Source organism: Crassostrea angulata, unplaced genomic scaffold, assembly GCF_025612915.1.
Source record: "Crassostrea angulata isolate pt1a10 unplaced genomic scaffold, ASM2561291v2 HiC_scaffold_77, whole genome shotgun sequence".
NCBI lineage: Eukaryota > Metazoa > Mollusca > Bivalvia > Ostreida > Ostreidae > Magallana > Magallana angulata.
Genome location: NW_026441632.1, coordinates 318,111 through 339,025, shown reverse-complemented (window position 1 = coordinate 339,025; position 20,915 = coordinate 318,111). Strand labels below are relative to the sequence as shown.

Genomic DNA, 20,915 nt, shown 5'->3' with positions numbered 1-20,915 from the left:
TATAGCAATGAATTTCTTCAAGTTTTGTATTGATGTTCTCTTGAATTCTTTGTACATGTATAGAATTATAGATTAAAAGCACTAAGAGCTTGTCTGAGGAATAAAATGTTGTGAGAGTTAGTGAATATAAATTTACACATACGTAATGATATTCTTAGGGTGTATTTGGTGTGTATATATTGGTGTGATGATTGTAGATGTTGGAGGAGCCCGGAGAGGAGGGCAGCAGGTTTGACATGATGGTCCCTACCGTGGTGTACCCAGGGTCGTCCTCACCCCTCAGGTCCAAGGTAATCCACCCCCTCACCATCAGATAAGATAGAGGCTAAAGGTTGATGTTGTATAGGCTTGATGCCTTGATGAGCTCTATAGATCTGTACTGGAATGTTACATGTAAGACTTTTAACATCTGAATTGTTTCATTTATCAGACTGGGAAGTGTTTGTATTTGGTTAAAATTATGCTTGTACATTGTTCTTTGCCTATTTAGCTTCTGATATAATGAAGTCTTCTAGGTAAGTCAAGTCGTATCTTGACTAATTTTGTGACTTATCTGGAAAATCATAATTTGACTACCTGTAATAATGTTGTGACTTTTTAAGTACATGTCACAATTTGACTGATAATTTGTGGCTTATCTAATATTAAGTAACAGTTTGGTTACTAATTTCCATATTTTAGCAGTGTTTTAAGTACATGCATCACCATATGATATTGATTTCTAGATTCAAATGTTGTGTTAGTTCCACTTAAGTTTTTTGGTTTGATTTACATGTACCACAGGATGAACTTCAGTATGGAGTAATAAGACAGTTTACATTTTCCTCTGGACTTCAAAGAATGTCTGTGGTATCCAGAAAGTTAAATGGACAGAACTTTGAACTGTACACAAAAGGTGCCCCGGAAATGATAGCCTCCCTCTGCAAGCCGGAAACTGTTCCTCCAGATTTCCAGGAAAAGCTGATGTCCTTCACCAAACATGGCTACAGGGTGATTGCAATGGCATGGAAGGAACTGCCTCCTAAAATCAATTATGTCAAAGTTCAAAGAATACCAAGGTTTGTCGGACTTAATCTTTTTTCAACTGGAAAATATACATGTATATATTGTCCTTCTTGATTGGAAGACTGCATGTGATTTTTGCACAAAAATTACCGGTATTTTTGCGTATCTTAATTTGACTGGAATATTAATTTGTGAGTGAGAGATGCCCATGAAATGTACAAAATTGAGCCACCATGGATTTTTCCAAAGTACTACTCAAAGCATTGAAATGATAAACAGTCAATGTTGATAAGAACAACTTCAGTGTTAATTGTGGCATTGTCTCTGTAGGGAGCAGGTGGAGAAGAACCTTAACTTTGTGGGTCTGATCGTGATGGAGAACAAACTGAAGCCTGAGACCACACCTGTAATTAAGGAGCTGAGGGAGGCCAACATCAGGTGTATCATGGTCACAGGTGTGTTCAATGGGGTTTTTGTGTGATATTTGACATTAAATTCTGCTATCTATTATGTAAGTTATACATTTTCACAAAAGTGTACTGTGAAACCTTTATATACAGACACATGCATAATACAGATAAAACAAATGAAAAAATGTTTAAGAAAAAGAGCTACCATAGCAAAAAACTGTTAATTAATGTGTTCTCTTATATATTTTTTATTACATGATTATTTCATTATGTGTGTAGAATGATTAACGGTATGTGGATACACATTTCTTTTTACCACCATTGTCATTGCCAAGGAGTGTTATTAACATTATTCGGGGCTATATTTTTCTGTCACTAGGTGACAATCTATTGACCGCCATTAGTGTTGCCCGGGAGTGTCGCATGGTAGACGCCGCAGACCAGATCATACTAGTGGAGGCTGCTGTTGCCAAGGACAAAAAGCCCGCACTGAACTTTGTGTACGCAGACGACAAGACGAAACCGGTGGAGGAGGTGAAAGGGGGTGGATCCGGGAGTTTGATCCAGATTGAGGAGTTGGACCAGGTGTTCCACTTTGCTGTTGAGGGAAAGTCCTGGTCCGTACTGCAGCAACACTATCCTGAGATCTTAGACAAGGTGAATATTACATGGACTGGGATATCACTGATGGTTATACATGTAGATTTGTATTGCCATTACCACTGAATTGGTTTAAAGAACTTATGTTTGTGAATTTTAAATTAATTTGCGTATCATTTTTTTGTGTAGATTGCTGTTAAAGGAACTGTATTTGCTAGAATGTCTCCAGAGCAGAAAGGTCAACTTGTTGAATTACTGCAGAATCTTGGGTAAGTGTTTGCAAAGATGAAACATGTTAGAGGTATAATGGTAAACAAAAAATACAGAAGATGTGCTTTTATAAACAAGATAAAAATTTGCAATTTCAGGTACTATGTTGGAATGTGTGGAGATGGGGCCAATGACTGTGGGGCCCTCAAGATGGCCCACGCCGGGATCTCACTGTCCGAGGCTGAGGCGTCAGTTGCCTCTCCTTTCACCTCCAAAGTCCCCAACATCGAGTGTGTCCCCAATGTAATCAGGTAAACACTAAGCTGCAGTTTAACCTTAGTATATATGAATGACAATCATGTAAACTTTTAGCTTAAAACAAACTTGAAATTCTGTATTTTCATATACAGTATATTCTAACTCTGTGTTTACATCTAAAAAGGTTCTAGTATCTAAATTTATTAACTTTAATGATTTTTATTCTCACAGACAAGGGAGAGCTGCTTTGGTGACTTCATATGGTATATTCAAGTACATGGCCTGTTACAGCTTGACCCAATTTGTGTCTGTGTCCATTTTATACTATGTAAGTAACTTAATAACACCCACTATGTCATGTGTTTTGTCTTTTGTCAAAAAAAAAAGTCAAAAGCAATGAAAGAGGTTCAAAGACCAATCAATGTAAATCAGTGAAATGAAAGGTTTCTCATTATACCCCTGCTCCAATGGATAGGGGGGGTATGCTGTTTTACCCTTGGGTGTTTGTCTTTCCATTACACATATTTTCGTCAAAGATTTTTAAGATTTTAACACGCTCTTTATTAAGGCATGCTATATGGTGGGATTCTTGTTTGAACAAGTCAGACGTCAACTTTCTGTTAAATGACGACTGGTTTTTTTTAAGCCTTAATTTTTGAACAAATTTTTGTCTCAGATTTCTCAGCAACTCTTAGTCGCAGATACTTGAAATTCTAACACACTCTTTGTTAAGGCATGCAATGTGGTTGGATTCATTTTTTTCAACAAACTTGATGTCAAATTCCTGTTAAATGTTGACTTTGTTTATTTTGTATATTCACATCAGAGCAGGGGCATCTTCAGTGAGCATTAGCTAACAGATATCTTGTTTTTTATGCAGATATCAGCGAGCTTGACAGATCCAGAATTCCTGTACATTGACTTGTTCCTCTTGTCATCTCTCAGTATTACATGTAAGTTGCTGATGGTTTTCCTGTTAAAAAAGGACTTTTTTCCCCAAATAATTCTTTTTATTTAATGTGAAAAGTTGACATGTAAATTTACAAATGTATACTTGTATATGTATCAGCTAACATCAGTACTTTCAGTGGATTCTTTATCATAATAAATTTTGTAAACATCAGCTACAAGAAATTATGAATTTAATCTTTGATGTGTGTTCACAGTTGGAAGAACTCATCCGTATCCAGAGCTGGCCAAGGAGCCCCCTCCTATCAGCCTGACCAACATCTTCCCCATCATGTCCCTGGTGCTACAGATGATCATCCAGGCAGCCGCACAGACCTTCTGCTTCCTCCATATCAAAGCCCAGCCGTGGTAAGTAAAACTTGGCAGTGGGAAGATCACTGTATTGGAACAAATGGATCAAATTTTCAACTACAAAAATTTTCAAAGCACATATTGAACAAAAATAACATCGTTTTTATTTTCTGCTGTCTCATTTACTGGTGAAAGCAAAATAAAATCCACTGTTTTCGCATGAAAGTAGAGGTTTTACATGTATTTGATTCATAAATCATTCAGTGTTTTCCATTGCTGCTTACGTAGTAATGGATTAACATGAATTTGATACTTTAGTCATTCAGTGTATAACATTGCTGCAGGTTTGAGCCTTTTGAGGAGAACCCTGATGATGACTACTGGAGCTATGAGAACACCGCTGTTTTCTCCATCTCCACCTATCAGTACATCATTTTGGCCGTCACTTTTGCCAAAGGATATCCGTATCGGAAAAACATGTTTACCAATTGTAAGTTCTTATATTGTCTTGCATGTACTTATGCTCATTAAAAAGTTTGATATGTTTATCGAAATATTTAAAAAGGATGATTGCCATTAACTGTAAGTTTTCATATTGTAATATGTTTGCCCATTTGAAGAAGTACAGGAACATATACATTTATTTTATGTTTTTAGCTCACCTGAGCTGAAAGCTCAAGTGAGCTATTCTGATCACATTTTGTCTGTCGTCCGTCTGTCTGTCCGTCCGTCTGTCCATCCGTCCGTCTGTCCGTCTGTCTGTAAACTTTTCACATTTTCAACATCTTCTCAAAAACCACTGGGCCAATTTCAACCAAACTTGGCACAAAGCATCCTTAGCCTAAGGGGATTTAAATTTGTGAAAATTTGCAAAGGGAGATAATTAGGAATTAATGAAAATTTTCGAGAAATTTTCAAAAATCTTCTTCTCATGAACCATAAGACCAGGAAAGCTTAAACTTGTGTGGAAGCATCCTCAGGTAGTGTGAATTCATAGTTGTGAAAATCATGACCCCAGGGGGTAGGGTGGGGCCACAATGGGGGGTCGAAGTTTTACATAGGAATATATAGAGTAAATCTTTAAAAATCTTCTTCTCATGAACCATAAGACCAGGAAAGCTGAAACTTGTGTGGAAGCATCCTCAGGTAGTGTAGATTCATAGTTGTGAAAATCATGACCCCCGGGGGTAGGGTGGGGCCACAATTGGGGGTCGAAATTTAACATAGGAATATATAGAGTAAATCTTTAAAAATCTTCTTCTCAGAAACTAATCAGCCAGGAAAGCTGAAACTTGTGTGGAAGCATTTTCAGGTAGTGTAGATTCAAAGTTGTGAAAATCATGACCCCCTGGGGGTAGGTGGGGCCAAAATGGGGGGTCGAAGTTTAACATATGAATATATAGAGTAAATTTTTTAAAAATCTTCTTCTCAGAAACTAATCATCCAGGAAAGCTGAAACTTGTGTGAAAGCATCCTCAGGTAGTGTAGATACAAAGTTGTGAAAATCTTGACCCCTAGGGGTAGGGTGGGGCCACAATATGGGGTCGAAATTTTACATAGGAATATACAGAGTAAATCTTTAAAAATCTTCTTCTCAGAAACTAATCAGCCAGGAAAGCTGAAACTTGTGTGGAAGCATCCTCAGGTAGTGTAGATTCAAAGTTGTGAAAATCATGATCCCCGGGTGTAGGGTGGGGCCACAATGGGGGATCGAAGTTTTACATAGGAATATATAGAGTAAATCTTTAAAAATCTTCTTCTCAGAAACTAATCAGCCAGGAAAGCTGAAACTTGTGTGGAAGCATCCTCAGGTAGTGTAGATTCAAAGTTGTGAAAATCATGATCCCCGGGGGTAGGGTGGGGCCACAATGTGGTGTCGAAGTTTTACATAGGAATATATAGAGTAAATCTTTAAAAATCTTCTTCTCAGAAACTAATCAGCCAGGAAAGCTGACACTTGTGAGGAAGCATCATCAGGTAGTGTAGATTCGAAGTTGTGAAAATCATGACACGGGGGTAGGGTGGGGCCACAATGGGGGATCGAAGTTTTACATAGGAATATACAGAGTAAATCTTTAAAAATCTTCTTCTCAGAAACTAATCAGCCAGTTAAGCTGAAACTTGTGTGGAAGCATCCTCAGGTAGTGTAGATTCAAAGTTGTGAAAATCATGATCCCCAGGGGTAGGGTGGGGCCACAATGGGGTGTCGAAATTTTACATAGGAATATACAGAGTAAATCTTTAAAAATCTTCTTCTCAGAAAGTAATCAGCCAGGAAAGCTGACACTTGTGAGGAAGCATCCTCAGGTAGTGTAAATTCATAGTTGTGAAAATCATGATCCCCAGGGGTAGGGTGAGGCCACAATGGGGTGTCGAAGTTTAACATAGGAATATACAGAGTAAATCTTTAAAAATCTTCTTCTCAGAAACTAATCAGCCAGGAAAGCTGACACTTGTGTGAAAGCATCCTCAGTTAGTGTAAATTCAAAGTTGTGAAAATCATGACCCCCGGGGGTAGGTTGGGGCCACAATGGGGGATCGAAGTTTTACATAGGAATATATAGAGTAAATCTTTAAAAATCTTCTTCTCAGAAATTAATCAGCCAGTAAAGCTGACACTTGTGTGGAAGCATCATCAGGTAGTGTAGATTCATAGTTGTGAAAATCATGACTCCCGAGGGTAGGGTGGGGCCACAAAGGAATATATATGGTAAATCTTAAAAAATCTTCTTCTCAGAAACTAATCAGCCAGATGATTCTTTATAATTGTTAAGACTTTGGCCCCATGACAATTCTTTGGCCTCACAAGAAGGTTCAGAGTTTATGTACGTTTATATCCCATATATAAACAATTGCTAAGGATCTTTTTGAGAACTGCAATACTCAACATATGATATGACTATAAAATCATCCTGTTAGAAAAGGGACTAATGATTATAAACATAAGAATATCCAGGGGAAAAATGGATTTTATTTACACAGGATCAACATGTATTATTGTACATTGTCCAGATAGTTTGTATTATGACTCCATTAAGCTGATTTTATCATACCTATTGTTCCTCAGGTGAGCGATGTGGCCCATGGGCCTCTTGTTTCTTCGAATTTGATGGAAATGGTATTTGATTTGTATTGTAGATTGGTTTCTAGCAAATGTGATTGTTTGCTTTTTAACAACTGTATGGGTCACAATTTACCCTGAACCTGAAGGATTTAAAAACCTCATGGAGGCAAGTCAAATCTTATCAATATCTCAGCAACTTATGTTCAAGTTGTGCAAGATCAAAGTCACAGTCTTATACAAGCATATACATATATTGATTCAGTGTTTTTAATACAAATGTCTTATATACATTGGCTACCTTTTGATGTTTTAATGAAAGTTTATTCACTTAATGACAACAAATTATTATTAGCATAGTACATGTAAGCTACTACTTTAGGTAATGTTTCAACATGTGTTTCCTGTGTTTGATTACAGCTTCGTCCACCGGAACAGGTCAGCTATCGCCTGCTGTATCTAGGGATAGCTGCTGCCAACTTCTTACTGTCCGTGCTGATTGAGGTAGGTATAATATTGGAGATATCTTTGGAACATAGTCATATATTAAATCTTACAAGGGCCCTTTACTGCAATTGCCCAATAGTGAAAGATCTTTTGGTCCATCCAAAATCACTTGTGTAAGCCATTTTTTCTCTCCCTCACTTAACTTTTTTAAAGAATAAATAAAGAATACCTGTTGGGTAAATATAGGCAATGAGTTTGAACGAAGACCTTTGTGAAAAAATTTCTTTCTTTATGAGTTTATTTTCTCCAATATGGCTCCGTTTCTATCGAGGACTGCCTGTTGGTAAGGAGTGTGCTGTGACCTTGGAACAATTTTGTAGTCAAATGTCAAGGTTTTAGCAGTCCTCTGTAATATCTCATTTTGAACACATTTTTTCTCCCCTTAATCTATTTACTTTAAAACTAACCCATTGAGTGCTTGTTGGTTAAAGAATGTGCAGTGATATTGAACTTAATTTTTTGTCCTAATGACATTCATTATACAGTATAATAGTACATGTATTATCTTTCCTTTACTTGCAGACATACCTGCTGGACAATCCTTATTTACGAAGCAAATTTTCACGATTTATTGACCATTGTTTCCACCACACAGAAGTGAAGTATAAAACAATCGAAAGGGAAATAACTGAGAATCCGGACTGGCCACCAATAGAATCATCACAAGGAGGCATGGCTAATGGGTACACACGGTTAGTCAGCATCAGTTCAAACCACGATGGTAGTCTTTACTGTCTCTCCGATTCCGAATCAGATGTCAAGAGCCTCGTTTCCGTATCATCTAGCAAGATACCACCACCCAACCAACAACTAACGAATGTGGGTAAATTCTCGGTGAATCAAGGATCTCTACCCTGCATCGCTAATGGTGAACCTAATGACGCACCAGGCCCTGTTAAGACAAGTCAGAAGGTGAGGACACTCAGTGAATCGGATGCCAATGGGAAGCTAGGTTTTGTTCCAGGGAACGACGACAGTATTCTGTCTGATGAAATCACTTCTCTTGCTCATGCAAGATCCAGAGACCAAATTTCTAACAGTTCTAATGCAATTCCTCTCCTTGATCCACCCCCTGACAGGAAAAAGGTGTTGGATCCCAAAAACTCATAGGGGAAAAAAATACCTGTATGTTCACAGATTTTTCATACTATTAAGTTATTTGAAAGGAGAATGTAATTAGTATAATTTATACATGTATATGATAGTAAAAAAAAATGTATTTAGTATTTTTACAAATTTTTAGAAAATAGAAATTTAGAACAATCTATGCCCATGAAAATCTAGAAATGCTTAAAATGTAATGTTTTTATCTGTACAACAAGTCCTATTTCCAGGACCAGTCAAGAAAGTGTTGTCTTTATATCTACTATGCAATCCACTATGATTCTGATTTCAGGTCAGGGGAAACTTCAAATTCACTTGTCAGTTTTGTTTCTTTCAAAAATCAAACTTTACATACCCTGTCTTTGACCTACCCACAGATAGGGATCCAAGGTCAATGTCATTTAGAATTAATAGTATTTGTACAAATTGGACTGCCATTTATACAGTTAATGATACAATATACAATATGTAGATATTTGAATTGGGCATTGAGTATTCTCTCCCAATCTTGCTGTTGTTCACATTTTCAATCTCTAAGTAAATTTTTACCAAAAAAAATCACTTGTCAAAATCTATTGTACTTTACCAAAGAAACTGGTGATACAGTTCTTCTGTATTCATCAAATTATATTTTTGTAGACTTTGTTGTGTCACAGATTCAAATTAATATGATCTCAATTTTGCCTTTTTAAACAAAGTATTCTTTGTTGATCGTAGCTTTTAGTTCACTTCAAGAGCCAAACATACCATTCTTCCCATGATGGAGTTTACATGCAGCATTATGTTTTTAAAAAATCACTATATTCTGTCCCAAGATATTTATGCAGCACATTTTCTTCAATCATTCAATATTTAAAATACCTCAGGGTTCAAACGATGTTCATCAGTAGTATGAAAAAGTCTCAAGATTTCTCCTTTGAAATGCCCCCTCTATCTTGTCAGGTTTCAATACACGGTCTACACAAAGTTTACGGGATTTTGCATTGCAACAGACATAAGTACCCGGATGATAAGGTTGAAAAATTGTATGAGGTATTCAGAGTGACTTCCGATTGGATAAAAGATTTAAACTTTTCCTGTTATAAATCTCTGTAAGAAATCTGTTTTCATTCTTGTGAATTTTTAAGAGTGAAAAATGAAAATGTGTCAATTAATGAACATGATGAAGATATATTAGATATATTCCTTTTTAACGATTTCAGTTGCATTTCTTTCATACGTATGTATGTGCATTTTTATTAAAAATCGTCCAAATCTGCTGCATAGATATCTTGGGGCAGACTATAGATTAAAATGATACTTGTGGTGCTGTTTTTGATAGAATTTACATACCATGTACGTTTTTCCCAATATTTCATAATTTTTTTCACTGAAAGATAATTTTTTAGAATCTGTTCGGACTAAATTAGGCTTTTTTGGTAGAACATGTATATTTATATTTTGAAATTCATTCTTTGTTGTTTAGTAGTAGAGCAGTAATTGTTTGGCTGTAAATTTAATTGTTTACATGTAAACTATTGTGTATGCCTATTTTTACTTATTGCTTGACCATCTCTATTTGAGAGGTGAAAAATAAAATTTCTATTCTGATCTTGATGTTGTGAAAAGATGACTACATATATGGTAATTAAATTATTCAACGTATTAAGAATATTGAGATACTAAATATGAAATGTAATAATTATTTTTTTAACTAAACATGTAGTAAACAGTATTCATTGTGTTTTCTCAGATTATGAAATGCCAAAATTATACTGTATACAGGGTTATTATCACCCCATATAATTTTCGCCTTTCTACACTTGCAAACAGTTTCTCCCTGTCTTCAATTCGCTCATACACAGTCATGTTTTAAGAGAGATAATTTGAGACATTGGAATTTGCCCAGCCTTAATTCGCTAGCTGATAACTAAGGCGAAAGGGGCAAAAATAAAACGGGGGCGAATATTTCCTTATATACAGTACATGTATATCATTAAGAAATTGTTTACATGTAGAAATGTAGGAATATTATTGATAGGAGGATAAAATCCTGCCTTGTAAGATAAATTGTTTATATGTAGAAATGTAGGAATATTATATAAAGTAGAAGGATCAAATCCTGTCTTGTAAGATAAATAGGGAAGTCTTTATTTACTCAGATATTGTAATAAATGATCTGATGGTTTTCACTTTTGTGTTCAAAAGTTTTCATCGATTGTTTTATGTACACCCAGCCTTGTATAACACTGTAAATGTTGCCTTCAGTTGGTATCTGCACTATTTATATGATTATTATTTCTATAATTTGCTATTTACATTGTATGCATTTTTCTTATATGATATTTTATTAAGGCATCCACCATTTCTGATAACATAGATATTTACGATTGTAATGCAAGTGGTCAAACTAAATCTACACCATTTAATTCAAACTACTGTATTAATTTACACACCAATTTTTTGGTTTTGTATAATTTTTATTTTTAATTACTAGTAATTTGTTGTTTTTTTTATCTCAAACTCTCAGTTATATTGATAAATTGGTTTATTTTTGTTTCACTCAGACTCAAAAAAATAAACGCTCAAAGGACTAAGTGCGGTTTTATGCAATTTTTGCCCCCCAAAATCAAAGTTTTAGAAAGAGCTTTAAAATAAGGTGAAAGATAGTTGAAATCATATTGAAAATAAAGGTGTAAAAGGTTATCACCACAGTGACGTCATAATGTAGAAATGGCGTCATGAATATTGCATTATTTACCGGTAGATAAATTGATGTTTTGTAGCAAAATATGGGTGTTTTCCGATGGTTTTTCGACTGGGAAACATCGAGCGCAGGCTTGCTCAAGTACCATTTTTAAGTATAATATGTATAACTATCTGAAGAAAAACATATGTTAAAATCGCACTTGAGCAGACCTGCGCTCTATACTTCCGAATGCAAAATATAGAGCAAAAATGAGACTATCTTCATTTGTTTGCAAATTTGCGGGAATTAGGTCATTTAAGTGACGTCATAGATAAACAGCGAGTGAGCAATGATGACTAAATTCAAGATTAAAGTTATAGGCATCCTCTTTACAATGATTTGTGAAGATTTCATTTTCATACGATACTATTTAAAAATTGGTTGAAATCGGGGGCAGATATTTGACCATAACGCACATAGTCCTTTGATTTAGGATCAGAATTTAGAATTAGTGTTTATCTGTTTTACACTACATGTACTAGTATATGCACATGTAGATAGATGGTAGGCAAAACAAGACAAGTCTTTAGACTTCAGCCTGATTTTCTTGTTCATGATTTATCAGTGTCTGATCCAATGTTTACATTTTATAGTCTTTTTTATTTTACCAGGTATTAGTTTAGTTTTAGTTTCATACCCTTGTACTTACATAGTTCACTGTTGATCTTAAAGCTGGTCAAACCAGCCCATTGTTGTGTTTGCTTTTATCACTACCTGCATTCTCCTTTTTAGCTCACCTGAGCTGAAAGCTCAAGTGAGCTTTTCTGATCACTTTTTGTCTGGCGTCCGTCTGTCAGTCCGTCTGTCTGTAACCTTTTTACATTTTCGACTTCTTCTCCTGAACCACTTGGCCAATTTCAACCAAACTTGGAACAAAGCATCATTGGGTAAAGGGGATTCAAGTTTGTTAAAATAAAGGGACACACCCTATTTTAAGGGGAAATAATTAGGATTTATTGAAAATTTGGTGATATATTTCAAAAATCTTCTTCTCAAAAACCATTTGGTCAGAAAAGCTGATACTTGTGTGGAAGCATCCTCAGATAGTGTAGATTCAAGTTTGTTCAAATCATGGTCCCCGGGGTAAGGTGGGGCCACAATTGGGGTCGAAGTTTTACATAGGAGTATATAGAATTAATCTTTAAAAATCTTCTTCTCAAAAACCATTTGGCCAGAAAAGCTGATACTTGTGTGGAAGCATCCTCAGATAGTGTAGATTCAAGTTTGTTCAAATCATGGTCCCCAGGGGTAAGTTTGGGCCACAATGGGGGGTCGAAGTTTTACATTGGAGTATACAGAGTTAATCTTTAAAAATCTTCTTCTCGAAAACCATTTGGCCAGAAAAGCTGATAGTTGTGTGGATCGAAGCATCCTCAGATAGTGTAGATTCAAGTTTTACATAGGAGTATATAGAGTTATACTTTCGAAATATATATATCAAAAACTATTTGGCCAGAAAAGCTGATACTTGTGTGGAAGCAGCCTCAGATAGTGTAGATTCAAGTTTGTTCAAATCATGGTCCCCGGGGGTAAGGTGGGGCCACAATGGGGGGTCGAAGTCTTACATAGGAGTAAATAGAGTTAATCTTTAAAAAAAATTATTCTCAAAAACCATTTGGCCATTCTTGGGCTGACACAAGTTTGATGTAGGTTTATATCTTATTTGATTTAGATGTTCTTGAGAACTGTAATGCTCAATATGTGAAATGACTATACTCTGACAAAAAGGGATCAATGATAAACAGAATATCCTGGGAAAAAATTGAATTTTTGATATACAGGATCTGTTAGACTACATTGTCCATATTTTTTTTTGGTATATTACTCCGTAAAGCTGATTTTATAATGGCTATTGTTGCTCAGGTGAGCAATGTGGCCCTTGGGCCTCTTGTTTTAAACTGATAGTTTTTGTTGGATTATCTGTGTGCGAGTGTGTAGTGTATCATATATAGAGTATACCGGTAAATTAGAGAAGTCAGTGCTTTTGTGAAACAGATATGCTCACTGGTTACCGTGGAAGCATTTAATTTAATGGGGGCCAATTTTCATGGATTGTGGGTTTTTTGCTTAATATTTGTGGGGATGTAATTTCATGGATGCATCGGTTTTCCGTCTCAGCAGGAAAAATAAATCTTTTATAATTAGTTTTCGTATTGCTTGTAAATTCATGGGTGAGGGCTACCAACGAATACCACGAAAATTGAGCCACCATGAATTTTAATGATTTCACAGTACTTTCTCATTGTTGAATCTTAATTATTTCCATCTGTACTCTTTGTTTATATTGTTTTCTTGTGTTAAAAGAATTTCTAGAAGAGGTGATGGTACAACATTGTCAAACCTTGATGAATTAACTAGTATTTAAATTCTTCACTTATACAATTACATACTTTGTATCTGTTATATCAATTACTCCATCACTGTGATTAAAAAAAAGAAATCTCATTTTCTGTAAGAATGTATATAATATATTGAAGCACAGGGGCATCTTATCTGCTCTGCTCTCTATGACATATAATTTATATATACATGTAATTATATGACAAAGAGAGCAGAGTAGAAAAGATGCCCCTGTGGTTGGAGTGGGTATTTCCTTTTAGGTGAGCAGCATTATTACATGTTTACATGTTCTGAGCACATTGAAATGCAAATGAAATAAATTAAGTTCTGTTCTTAATGCTGTGTTTGATAATAAAATTTTTACTCAATGTATTGTTTTGATATCTTTATATCTGAATTTCTCAGAAAAATGGGATAAAAATGATGAACTGATGCTAGAGATATGATTTTGTTCTTTGCAAGATTTTCCTAGCCTGAATTATCTATGATGTACAAATAGCTCGAGATATGCAAAAGTGGATAGTAAATCTTTGGACAAATGTTTGGCAATAACAAAAATAGAAGAGGTACAATTAATTAAAGTGTTGCATATACATGTACTTGTATCATGTTCTTCTTTACATACTGGTACAATTAAAGTATTTGTGAAGCATCCAAGGTTCTGTAATCTCTGAAATACCTACCGGTACATGTAATATGCCATTATAGTTCTGATCATCCTCATACTGTGGCCGAGTGGACTCAGGACCCCTGACATTGTGAGGATGAGTTCTGATAAACTAACTGTTGCAGCAAGTTGATCCCTTACATATATTAGTTGACAGTTGGTAAATTCCAGGAAGAGACTTGAGAAATACACCTAGCAGTTGCCCCAAACAGCAAATTGATATCTCTAAGACTGATGGAGTTTTATTCCTTTAAATGTTTTTCAGAGTGGGATATATTTCTTTAATAATAACAAGTATTGAAAACTGTATTTGACTTTTTAATGCTAAGAAATTTTTATCAACCATGTATAATATACAAAAACAAACAAGCATACATACATATTTGTCAAAGAAAATATTTCACATTCTCAAATACTTTCACACACGAAAAGTTAGCTCACTGTATTATCTGCACTGTCAAACATGTAACATTTCAACAAGCACCTGAAATATCAGCCCTAGGAATTTCCAGGTACACGGAAAAGGACAAGCAAACATAGAAATTGTTGTCAGCCATTTTATAATTTCTTTTCAAATGCTGAATATTGGAAGCTGTACTTAAGTCTCACAAACTACAGTCATTTCTGACTTTATATATAGTGTTCTTGTCAGCTCCAAATGTATAGAACACACCAATCTGGCAATGCACTGCCAGTAAATAATCCCTTCTTGTACCAACTCCTGAGTGAAAAAAGTCATTACTTCAAGATTTTCTGTCCTAGTTTTTGTCGCTTTATTTCTCGTTTAGCTTTTATTTTTTCTCCTTTTTCAAACATGGATCTAGTCATGATTCCTGGTGGAACTGGAGCCACTGCGTCGTATAATCCCATCTCGTTGTATCTCTGTTTAGCAAACTCCACCAGACTCTGTAAAACAATGCAGTTCATACGTCAAATGTTAGAATCCTGGTCTTGGCACCAATTTATCAATAAATGGAATGTCAAAGTTACACATAAATTTCAACATCATACCTGAAAAGTCCTTGGTTCATATATACATATGTCGTGTAAGACTTTTCTGTTTAATTGGACATCTGCCTGCAAATATATTGCACAGAAATAAGATACAAGTAAAAGTGATCAATTTTTTTGTGTATTCAATTAGATCAAAACAAGACTACCATAAAGAACAGATATTTTTCTCTTTAACAAGCATGAGGCAAGATAAATTTAGTATATGATACATAGATTAAATACTAAAGATCTTACCTCGGATAAGACTGACATGAATGGAGTATATTCAAATTGGTGTTCTTGTAATGCTGCTGTAATACGCTGGACCCACAGCTGAAATAATCAACACAAGACACTTAATAATAGATAGCATGTAAAAAAAAATCCACCAAAAAGCATACATCACACATGGAGTGGCATTTTTTATATTACACTTTAATCCTCAGTGTTGTTGATATTTTTAGTTTGATTAAAAATATATACGGTTTATGTACTAGGGTTCAATTATTATAGTCTTTTTCGTCTGTATTCAATTAACAATATTAGATTATTTCTTTCTTGAAATGCTATCTATTTTCAATAAAATTAGATGCAACATTGCAATAAAACAACTATCTTCTTATTTTAATACCCACTCAAAATTTAAATACTAAGCCAGAAGAGTGCACACTGACAAATTCCTATGGAATATTATTTGATTATCATCATTAACATACTTGAATTTAACTGAAAGATATCTCAGAAACATCCAAGTTTTGGTTCTCCCAGGTACTCCTTTGGTACAAGGTTTGGCATTTTATTTCTAACCCAAATATAACTTGATATACAGAAGATTGAGAGGAGTAGAATGGCAATGCCCTGTGTTTAGTAGCATAATCAGACGTATGATGACTAGCTTGATTGCTGACTTCAGAACGCTTAGTTGGTAGAACACCTAGCTAATTAAGGGGGCCCAAAGTTCAAATCCCAGTCTGATCTGCCACTACTTCTCCGATTCCTTTACATTTGGTCCTGTGCCAAACCCTGGAATTGACAGGTTGGTTAACTTCTGCTAGGGGTAGAAAACTTTGGATGTTGGTCTTATTACCGGCACCTATAAAACCTACACATGTATTTACAAACATAAACATGTTTATATACACATTCTTCATACTCACAGCTTTCATATTTATTTTCTTTTGATGTCGGTTCTTGGAAGCTCTTTGTAACATTTTCTGGGCTGCTCTAATGGCTATAGTGTAACAGTTCCTTCTTCTGCCATAGAAATGCTGAAAAATACACCATATACATCTGTACCTTGGTCTATAAAATATGTTTATAATGATCTTTTTTACACATCAGCTGCCGTAATAAAATATAAATAATTATTTCCATTCAAATACTAAATTACAAAAAAGGGCTTAAGTAATGTCTTGATGACAGATACAATTGAGAATACAAGAGTAATGTATGAACCAAGTGCAAATTCGGACCAATTCGTCAAAACATCAACTACAAACCCATGTCATTCTGAAAATAAAGTTCTTTTTGTTGGTTCGATCTGGATGCGTAATTCCTTCATGCATTTTCCTGAGACGATGAAGTCTACCGTACACTTGACGAGACAAGAAAACCATGTTTATATCACGTTGCAAGGGTATATTGTACTTTCTGTTTGTTCACTTTATTAGATAAGTCGTTCAAAAAATGTGATAGGTACATATATTTGTCTTTAAATAACTTTAAAACATTTGTATATTTCTATATTATATTAATCAGAATTGTATCTATTTATTTTATCAAAATAGCCATATCATTGTTTTTCATTATATAGAAAAGAATTTTGGGGTGAATGAAAAATGAAAGTAGAATAAGGTTAAAGGTCAGGGATCAGGTAATAGGACCAAGACGTGCAAGAAACCGGCTGCTTTAGTCATTGGTGGAGTGTCATCGTAGCTACAGACAGATTAAAAACATGGCACAGCCGACGTGAGTAGCCAGTTCTCTACTATTATTTTACAATCACTATTATTTTTTTATATATTTTATAGATGACATTTCCTGTCATGAAAATGTACATGCATTTTACTTGTACTGCAGTATGGCATGATATTCAAGGTTTTGTTTTTTTTAAATCACGGATGTAAGAAACAATTTACCTAACTTAGGCTATCTCGTTAACACTTGATAATAAAAGGGAATATTATGATGGATACAATTGTCATCACATAGAAATGAAATAATTGCCCTTTAGAATTGATTTATAAAGACTCATAAACAGAACTGATAAAGTAAGTTTATTTATGACTCAAGAGATTGTGTTTGTATGACATTACAGGCATAAATCAATCACACTTGCTAAACAACATAAAGTCATGTACAAAGAATCATACTTCATTCTTATAATTTGCACCCATTTCCCTCTGAATTTTCAATATTTGCAATTGGTTTTCTATATGCAAATGAAGCTATATATAAAACTGACGTTTGTGGATAAATTTCTGTTTGATTGAACAACTTATCCTATCAGATGTTTCAAAATGCAATGAAACTGTGAACATAACATAGACAGTAAAAACTGATTGCGCAAAACTGATTGCACAGGTGACAGGTACAATTAATTAAGGCATGTACATGCATGCATGTGCAAAATTGTAAAATGACAAAAATTATAAATACTACATCAGAGATCAAGAAGACCTTACTTTCTCCCTGACTTGATAGCACACATCGGCTCAAATTCAATGTCCAGGGTAGTTTGAAAAAAAAACCCCAGTGAAATCTTAATTAATTCTTCTGAATCAAATATTTTGGATATTAATGATAACCAGAGTCTTGGAAAAATTAGGTGTGAGATGTATACTCTGATTAATGATCATTGACAACCTCTGTACACAAAGTATTATGCCCTGTAAACAAATGGTAAACTCTTTCTTCATACACATATAGATATTTGATAGGTGTGTATATACTTGAAAGACACGCAATGCAATTACTTTCTTCATCAGCTGGAGTTTATACTGAAAAGTTCATGCATGCGATACCTTTCAACAAATAACAATGATAAACATTTCCTGACCATTCCAACTGTTTTATTAAAGGTAGTAAACCAGATAAGATTACAGTGTATGGCCTGATCTTTTAAATTTGAGAATGCTGATACAGCAGTTTTAATTGTAGCATTGAACATAAACATTATAGTAGATGAAATTAATTTTGATATTAAATAATTGATGTATGCCCCCTTAAATTGTATATAGGGAAATTGCATGGACCCCTCCAACTGTCTCTCTGTAGCTTCTACATGTATATACTGTTGTCAATCTTTTTTTCAAATATCTATTAAGATCAACTGCATTTCAACATAAACATTTTATTGAGGTCCCAAAGTGTTGGTTACACTTGCAGCGCAAATTCTTTCTTATGGTCAAAATTGTTCAGATTAAAAAATGAATTGAACAAAAAGGTTAATGGTATGACACGTTAAATAGTCTGTCTTTTTGTAAAGGAATTTAACATCTATATAAAGCAACCAACGAGGGAAAATTTCACCCTCAGAAATGTTTACCCTTAAAACACGTCATGATTCCAATTGTGAAAGCTACAAGGGAATTTGATCACACAAAAGATATTACCTTTATAAAGTGTCACGAAATCACATACACTGAACTGTTACTTTGCATGCAATCAAAGTTCACTATAAAGTATTATTTATATTTAAGCAGAGATTAGAAAATTTTGTTGTACTTTTTGAAAATTTTAAGTTTTCTTTGCTCAAATGTAGAATTTAGGAACTTTTTCTCCCTTGTATTTTTCTTTTCCTGACATCAGTTTTTATTTTAACGTATATGTGGGAGGGTTGTAAAGAAACTTGGAAAACAAACATAAGCGAGTTTTAACTTCCTGATTAGGGATATGAGTGTCTATGACTCGGAGGGAGATGATAGATACGCAAACTTCCTGTTTCATCATTGCGGAGAATGCAATCATCCTTTTATCTACCACCAGTGTTAAAAATTTGCTGAAGTAGCTAGAAGGGAGCAAATCTGTAATGTCATACTCTGAGCAAGGACATGCATATCAATGCTAATGACTAGATCAGCATTTGCAAATCACCTGAAATTCTAATTTGTCGCAACTTTTGTATTTATTAATTAAACAAATTTTCATAACTTACAAAATACATAATTTTTTTACTAAAATAAATTTAGTTTGTACGAAATGCAATGATAAATCAAGTGAAGACCAAATTTTAAAAATTCCCATTTTGTCACATGAAAGTTAGTAAAAGTGGAGATATTATTAAAGATTAAAAAATTAGTGCCCATGTAAGTTAAAATGAATGGGTGAGCTATCTGAATATAGTGAACTTTACCATATACTGATATAAATCTTCATCTTGACTGTATTGTATGTATAATGCTGATGAGATAGGAGATAAGTTACAGAGTTCATTATTCTTTTTATAGCTTGTACATTTTTTGGAGAGATGGAACACTGGTACCTGATGATAAAAAAAATGTCATTTGTTGGGGACCATTCTAGTTATTATTTGATGAGGGTGAAAAGTTTTTCATTATAGTTTTATTTGTAGCTATGTATATGTATTAGATGTTAATTTATCAACTCAGCTGTTTTTAATGACGAGTTTGTTTTCTGTTCAACAAAAATTTTATTGCTGATACGCCTCACTAACTATCAAACAAATTGTCGTGTTAAACTTTGTAATCAATACCAAGTCAAAATTTGACATAACAAGTTCATAAAATCAACATAAAGGTCATTGAATTACAATATTTCTGTTTATTTGTCACAGATAGGAACACTACAAATTTTACCCATAGCATGAAGGGCAGAATTTTATTATTGTTTGGCATCAAATAAAAAATGCCTGGCTTTGTAAAATGTCAGTTTGCATATATATATATGTGTTGATGGAATAAGCATTAAATCAACTTGATAAATTCAATTTGGAGAGAGAGAGAGAGAGAGAGAGAGAGAGAGTTTCAAATAACTGTATTAAGCATGGATGACCATGTATTCTATACTATCGATATCGTCATTTTGAAAAAAAATTATTTATAAGACAAAACATAGGCCATTATTGTAAATTCAGTATGTAGTACATGTAATTTGGTCTCAGAATTTTCAACAAGTTTCATATTTTTCTCTCCTCAGAGGGGACATTGCTTTGATTGGACTGGCAGTCATGGGCCAGAATCTAATTCTGAACATGAATGACAACGGTTATACAGTAAGACATTGATCAAGTTTTGTTTGAAAAAAACCCCAAACATTTTGCATGAATTCAACAGTTTAAGCTTTTTGCAAACACACTCAAAGAAAAGTCCCATGAATGAATGATTCATTGTAAATGTAATATACATGTATGCAATCAATTTGTAATACTGGAACATTTTTAGATAGAAAAGAACGAAAATTACTTAATATAAGCTTGATTTCAATATAAGCATGTTCTGTATTATAGTGCTACATAGTCAACATTGAAGTATAAATAAGATATTAAAATATACGTTCTTTGATATTTTAATTTTGGATTCAATTTTTGGTCTGAGTTAATTGGAAATCGGGTTTTGTAGGTCGTTGCGTTTAACAGAACTGTCGAAAAAGTAGAACAGTTTCTACAAAATGAGGCCAAAGGTACAAAGGTTGTGGGGGCCAAATCTCTGGAGGACATGGTCAGCAAACTGAAGAAGCCAAGGAGGGTCATGTTACTGGTCAAGGCCGGGCAGGCAGTGGATGACTTCATTCTCAAACTGGTCAGGGGATAAT

General features: G+C 34.3%; 3 protein-coding genes across 3 annotated transcripts; 2 read left to right on the top strand and 1 right to left on the bottom strand.

The window, feature by feature from the left end:
- The first annotated feature begins 197 nt into the window (after positions 1-197).
- On the top strand, positions 198-10,967 carry LOC128169010 (polyamine-transporting ATPase 13A3-like). The gene is made up of 13 exons (XM_052835183.1): positions 198-290; positions 784-1,058; positions 1,336-1,460; positions 1,795-2,072; positions 2,205-2,284; positions 2,384-2,536; positions 2,715-2,811; positions 3,364-3,436; positions 3,650-3,800; positions 4,088-4,233; positions 6,882-6,973; positions 7,225-7,308; positions 7,834-10,967. The coding sequence occupies exons 1-13, from the start codon at positions 198-200 to the stop codon at positions 8,419-8,421; spliced, it is 2,235 nt and encodes a 744-aa protein (XP_052691143.1). The 3' UTR covers positions 8,422-10,967.
- A 3,485-nt stretch (positions 10,968-14,452) lies between these two features.
- On the bottom strand, positions 14,453-16,797 carry LOC128168991 (50S ribosomal protein L20-like). Its single transcript, XM_052835162.1, has 5 exons — positions 16,643-16,797; positions 16,301-16,411; positions 15,399-15,476; positions 15,162-15,227; positions 14,453-15,056 (listed from the first exon to the last, which is right to left on the bottom strand). The coding sequence occupies exons 1-5, from the start codon at positions 16,757-16,759 to the stop codon at positions 14,889-14,891; spliced, it is 540 nt and encodes a 179-aa protein (XP_052691122.1). The 5' UTR covers positions 16,760-16,797; the 3' UTR covers positions 14,453-14,888.
- Positions 16,798-16,972: 175 nt separating this feature from the next.
- On the top strand, positions 16,973-20,914 carry LOC128169000 (6-phosphogluconate dehydrogenase, decarboxylating-like). Its single transcript, XM_052835170.1, has 3 exons — positions 16,973-17,111; positions 20,301-20,376; positions 20,723-20,914. Exons 1-3 carry the CDS (start codon positions 17,098-17,100, stop codon positions 20,912-20,914), a joined length of 282 nt encoding a protein of 93 aa, XP_052691130.1. The 5' UTR covers positions 16,973-17,097.
- Position 20,915: the final 1 nt, after the last annotated feature.